This window comes from Palaemon carinicauda, chromosome 13, assembly GCF_036898095.1.
Source record: "Palaemon carinicauda isolate YSFRI2023 chromosome 13, ASM3689809v2, whole genome shotgun sequence".
NCBI lineage: Eukaryota > Metazoa > Arthropoda > Malacostraca > Decapoda > Palaemonidae > Palaemon > Palaemon carinicauda.
Window position 1 is genome coordinate 99791422 of NC_090737.1, and position 6915 is coordinate 99798336.

The 6915-nt window shown below is 40.5% G+C and overlaps 1 protein-coding gene across 1 annotated transcript; it reads right to left on the minus strand.

Annotated features, from left to right (window-relative positions):
• Positions 1 to 831: 831 nt before the first annotated feature.
• Positions 832 to 1311, minus strand: LOC137651724 (uncharacterized). Its single transcript, XM_068384946.1, has one exon. It carries the CDS (start codon positions 1309 to 1311, stop codon positions 832 to 834), a length of 480 nt encoding a protein of 159 aa, XP_068241047.1.
• Positions 1312 to 6915: the final 5604 nt, after the last annotated feature.

Genomic DNA, 6915 nt, shown 5'->3' on the forward strand with positions numbered 1-6915 from the left:
TAATTGGGCGGAAGTATATTTTCTTCACACACGTGTTTTTGACATTTGGGTAACGGTACTCTCTCTCTCTCTCTCTCTCTCTCTCTCTCTCTCTCTCTCTCTCTCTCTCTCTCTCTCCTCACAAACACATACACATACAGTCACTCTCTCTCCCTCACACACACACAAAACACATACACACATTTCATATTGGTAAGCCATTATGCGAAAGTGCTGTTTGGTTATAAAAGAGATAAAAAATGAATACAACGAACTTTCTTTCAACAGATAACGATATTTTTACAAGCGGTTCCGAGTAAGAATGTCACAAAAATTCAAACAGACTAATGTATGAAAAGGCAGGCTTAAACAGGTTCTGTTATTAGTGGGGGAGAAATCGAGATATACAAAAAAAAAAAAGGATATATCGTTACTGTGTACGAGCATGTGTGAAACACATTTGGTACATGGCTCACCACCCCTAAAAAGGACATAAATGTGAAATAGGGCACCCTGCTTTTGAGACGCACACTGTAGGCGGGTCATTTTGCAGAAGGCAGGTTTTAGGCGATCGATGGAGACCAAGTCTTCTTTGCCACGAATGTTAACTAAGAAAGCCTTCTGTGTGCGATGGATCATGAGGAAAGGGCCAGCGTAAGGTGGCATCAGCACTGGCTTGCTAGTGTCGTTGCGCAGGAAAACATATGATGCCTTCTACGAATCAGTTATTATGTGTTGCTTTTCTGGGGCTAGGATTAAATTTTTCCCTAAGACGTAGACCATGGATATTGTTGGAGAAAGTTGCAGAAGGGAAAAATTCAGCATGGACGACCATCGGGTTGCTATCACTATTTAAGGCAGTGAGACATCCTGGGCGTCTTCAGAAGAGGTCTTTAGTCCCAGGAGGACCCAGGGAAGCTGAGTAAACCAGTTGGATTTATTACATCGGGACAACAAAGCTGCTTTAAGGGTGCAATGAAAACGTTCAACCATTCTGTTTCCTGCAGGGTTGAGGGCGGTTATCTGATGTAGGGTGATTACCAGGATATTTGCTAATGATGTCCACAATTGAGAGGTGTAAGTGGTACCCCTGTCAGAAGTAATATGCACAGGGATACCAAATCTCAATATCCAGCCTGAGAATAAGGTGGATGTACATGTGGAGGACGTTGCAGTTTGCATAGGGATGGTGGTGGGTGGGGGACCTACTACGTTAATGTGAATATGGGTAAAATGACTCTGAGGTTGAGGGAAGGTGCCCACTTCTGAATCCGCACAGATGCCGACCCAATCCTCATCATCTTGAGTAATGCCGAGATAAATGAACTTCATTTCTAGTAGCTGTGCAGTAGATAGGCACAATGAATGTGAAAGCCATGAATGAAATTAAACACCTGTAAGCACATGGGAGCAGGTATCCATAGTTGTGGTCTACCAGAAAGACGTCACAGAGGAGGGTGGCAATGGAGTCATCAAGGGCTACGTCTTCCCATTGGAAGGAGGTGCAGAATGGGCTACATGATTGGCACTCTGGATCTTTATGTTGGGCTTCTGCCAAAGCATTGTAATCCAATCCCAGGTGAATGACAGCCAATGTTTCTTGACAGGGCATCAGCAACGGGATTAATTTTCGCAGGGACGTGTGAGAGGGTACAATTGTATTTAGTAGTCCGTGCAAATGACTCAGGGCATATCTTCTAAGATGTAGCGAAAGTGATGGACAGCCAAATGCACCGCCAGCAATTCATGGTGGAAGGTAAAGAAGCCGGATTCTGCATTGGACAGTTTTCTACTGTCCAGGCGAGACATACTCCACCTACTCGAGTACTGCACCATTAGTAACGTCACTGGCATTGGTGGAGAGGAGAGGGACATGACACATGGGAAAACTGAGAACAACAGAAGTTGATAGGGCATTCTTTGCATTGCAGAAGGCTGCTTCTAGAAGGGGACCCCACTTAAGGTCTTTTGTCTTGCCCTTGTGGGAGGCAAAGAGGCAGGCAAGAGTAGAGGCAATGGCTGGCAGGAACCGATGATAATAGTTAATCATGCCAAAGAATTCTTACAGTGCTTTGATATTCAAGTGGGTGGGCAATTTCTGAATGGTTCCTACCTTCTCAGGGAAGGTGTGGACTCCTTAAGGATTGATTCGGTACCCTAAGAAGAATACTTCGCTGGTGCCAAAGGTACATCTGTCGTACTGGACTACAAAGGCCAAAACAGGAGTAATTGAAGGTGTTTGTACCGAAGGGGGTGGAGATTGCTGTCTTCAGAATGTCTTCTGGGTTCATAGGTACTTGAAAATATCCCTTCAAAAGGTTGAACGTGGAGAAAACCTTCACTTTGCGCAAGGAGGTAACGTCAATGTTTTGGAAGGGGTAGTGATCCGGTTCTGTCGGCTTGTTCAGACGCCTGTAATCCACAGATGGGTGCAGTGAGGCATCTTTCTTTGGGACGATGTGTGAGGGTAATGACTATGGGCTTGAGGCCTTTGGCAAAGGCCCATTCCAGCGAACGTTTGTTTGGAGATGGTCCAATGATCAGATGCCAGACAGCTAATCTAGCAAATACTGGGGGACTGGTTGTCTTGATATGGTGATAAATACCCTGTTCTGTTGGAACTCTGGGCTTTATGCGAAGTTATGTAAGGAAGACTTCTGGGTACGTAGTAAAGATGTGGGCATAGGCATCCGTGGGTGCACTGATTTGAAGAGCAAGGTCAGAGGAGCCAGGTTGAAGAGATCTCAACAAGTAGGAGACTGTGTTGACTAACCGTCGGTAAGCAACATCACCAAGGAAGTGGAAATCCGAGAGGAAATTCTCCGTAAGGATTGGCAAGGGACGTCAGCAACAAGAAACTTCCAATGATATTTGGCACTCCCTAACGATAATGTGAGGGTGTCATGCCCGTCAGTGAAGTCCGAAGATCCGTTGGCAGCTATCAGGTGGACTTCAGCAGACTTAGACTGGCAGAGTCAAGTCCCAGTGTCTACAAAAAATCCCACGCCAGTACCTACATCATGTAAAAACAAAAGATTAATGATAGGGGAGGTCACCACTACAAGCGATGGAAACTGACAACCAATCGTACATTTCTTTATAGCAGTCACGAATCTGGAGTGGTATTAGAATAACGGCGGCTGATAGGCATCAGTAAATGACTGGATATGTTACTAGTTGGGGCGTGAGCGAGGGGTTACATATGTGGGTGGTGGGCAGCTTTGTCACCGGGGGTGGGTGTCTGTGTCCTACTACATTTCGTTCTACTGCATTCACGTCAGCTTCATTAGATGTTTAATAATTGTCCTCTTTGTCAGGAGTGGACATGTTGATAGAAGTCTTGAAGGTGGTGAAGTGGCTGTCCATAACAGCGTTAACTTTGATCATTAGGTCCTTCATGGACAAAATATCGACATCAGGGATGACAGCACTTACAGATTCTGGTAGGCGTTATACCAAAAGGGCACAATGTAATTTCACCTTACAAAGAAAACCATTTGTGGCAGGTTTCAGGCGAGCGATACTGGACCCAGAACGATTGTTGAGTTAGATGAAAAAGCTTGGCTATATGAGCAGCTGGCGATGGGGAGTACTGTTCCAAGAGGTATGTTTTGATGGCATCGGAGGCTATTGGGGTGTCCACTTGGTCACAAAATAAATTTGAGATTTCCAGGAAAGTGTCCTTGGGAATCGCTGTAAGAATATAGTCCACTTTGGTGCTTGAGCGAGTCACCTCCTTGATGTGAAACTGAACCCCGATGCACTGAAACCAAGCGATGCCTCTATACTGGACAAGGGCAGTACTTTCATGAATGTGGCATGCATAGAAGAGTCAGGGTCGGAGGACGGCACCACCAAATAGTAAGACACAGCAGTGGAGGGGGAAGGCAGGAGGGAGCTGGCCCTCTGGCGGTCACCAATTATGCGAGATTGCTGTTAAGTTATAACAAAGAGAGGAGATGAATGTGACTAACTTTGTTTCAACAAATATCAAGTTTATATACAAGCACTTCTGAGCAAGAATGTCACAAAAATTCAGACTAATGAATGAAATACTGATACAGTGTATGAGCATGTATGAAACACCTGTGGTACGCCATGTTTTATTGTAACTTCTGTATCAGATATGAGAAAAAAATTCTGTTAACAAATTTCTTATCTGAAAGTCTAACGACCTCGCTCTACAGACTTTGTTTTTTGTAGGATGGCCGTGTCGAAAAAATGTCAGAGGCCTTTGAAATGGAGAGGTCCGTGTTCATACGTATTTATATATAGACGGTATACGTTCACATCTCTCATGGCAGCAGTATCCATTGAAATACAGTGATACGATTAAATTGTTTTTTTAAGAGAGACAGAAAAAATAAAAACATTATTTTTTTTTTTTATCTGGCGGATAGCCTTCCAGTGAAATAGAAATCGGAATGTCCAACTGAATTTACATTTTTTATATTCTATGTACATTTTTATTTGATTTTTTGGTGTAGTGGATCCTGGAACATTTCGAAAACGAATATATTACCGCTAAATCATGGAGTACTGTTGTACATCATTGTAAAATAAAAATAAAAATATGAAAAAAATCCTACTGTACTGGTCTTCAAATCTGCAATGTTAAACAACATTAGGTTTGGATAGTTGGCTAATAATAATGATAATGATAATGATAATAATAATAATAATAATAATAATAATAATAATAATAATAATAATAATAATAATAATAATAATAATAATAATAATTATAATAATATCAACTAGTATAATTATTGTCATTATCTTTATAGTTTTAAATCAAACTCAGCTGTAAAAACAAAATCTTAAAGCCCCAACAGTCCAATAGAGATATGCATCAGAGGTCAAGACATCCTACGAGCGGCTCAAGCATACGAAGACGCACCTGGAGGTAATTAAATTCGGCTAATCCTTCCTGCACTTAATACAATCTTAGAACAATTGGAAAGACCATTTTGCTTTTATATTTAAACCGTCACTGTCCACTCCATTCCTCATTTTTACTTTACACCTTGAAGAGAGCAAATGTGTATTGGTCGAAATATAGTAATTTATTTTAATTTCCTTTGTTTCATTTATGGGCCTTTTTGAAGTAACACACACACACACACACACACATATATATATATATATATATATATATATATATATATATATATATATATATATATATATATTACAGATGCATAACACTTACGTCAGTTGTTAAGAAAATATATAATATGCTTATTCTGAAGTGACTGGAGAAAGATTGATGAAAAGCTGAGAGATGAGCAAGCAGGGTTTAGAAAAGGTAGAATTTGCACTGACCACATTTTCAATTTAAGACATGTTGTACAGCATTGCGTTGAATATAGAAACCCCTTTTGATGGTATTTGTGGACTATGAAAAAGACTTTGATAGCGTGCACCGGCCAATTTTGTGGAGAGTCTTGCATTATGTAATTCATCTTAAATATGTAAATTTCATTAAGTCTGTTCATGAACATAGTAAGTGCAAAGTTAACGTTAATTGAGTCTTATAAAATGAATTTCCAGTGAACAGTGGAGTACTCCAAGTGAATGTGCTGTCACCTGTTGTTTATCCTCCTCATGGATTTTGTAATGCATAGAATAGTCAGAGATGTTGGAGAAGGATTGGACTGGATTGGTGATAGGAATTTAGCAGACCTAGAGTAAGCTGATGATGCTATCATTGTTAGCAGAAAACCACAGGATTTCCAATGCTTTTTTACCAGAATGCATGAAATATCACACGAGATTGGGCTCAAGATAAATAAAGGAAAGATAGAGATGATGAGAACGGAGTATGCAATGGAAGATGAAATATCATTGGAAGGAGAAAGGATTAATGAGGTAGAATAATTTAGGTATTTAGGAACTATGATCTCCAATACAGGGTTTTTAGAATTATAGTTTAATAAAAGATTGAAAAAGGCAAATTAGACAATGGCTAGGTTAAGTAAAATTTGGAAATCAAATCACCTGAAATTAAATATAAAAATCAGACTATATATCAGTCTAGTGAGATCGGTGTTACTGTATGGACATGAGTCATGGTATGACAATGAAACAATCTCCAATAGATTTAGTAGATTTGAGAACAAAACACTCAGAAGGATATTGTGAGTTAAATGACAGGACAGGATTAGATATGAAAGCACAAGAGAGATTACTCAAGTGCCATATGTGAATGAGATCATGATGAGGGGTAGATGGAGATGGTTTGGTCATGCTCTTCGCACTCACCAAGAGAAATTAGTTCATCAAACGTTCAGCTGGGCTTCACAAGGCACTAGAACTGTTGGAAGACACAGGCCTACATGGCTGAGGACTATGAAGCGCGAAGTAGGAGATGATGAATTGAGAAGTATTGAATTAAAAGCTCAAGAGAGAGACGACTGTTTGAGTTGTCAGTGCTAGAGTGTGGATGTGCTGTGTCGAGCTCTGCTATTCATGCCGTGAGTCATGTTTTAGCTTTGTGTTTCTCGCTTACAATATCATTGAAAAGATATTAGTTAATCTTATGGAGAAACCTAAGTGATAAGCAACAGTACACCATGTCTGCTCCTAAATATATCTGCTTCAAATGTAATGAAATGGATGGAGAACGGAAAAAAATGGATAGTATGTGAATGTAACAGACTCTATCATAAGAGATGGGTGCATATAGTGACAGGCATCAGCGAGATGAACCGGAATAACATAGATTGGTTGTGCCCTCACTGCGTACGTGATGCCAGTCAAAACAATTTAGTAACATCAAAATTAAAGGAAGATGTAAAGATGAGTAATCTGGCCCTGAACGAACAAGATGCGAAAATAGATGACTTGGAAAACAAACTTGCGGCCCTGGGCGCAGACGCAGCAAATTCCACCCAGATCACCGACCTCACTGAGAAAGTTAACATTCTTGTCATG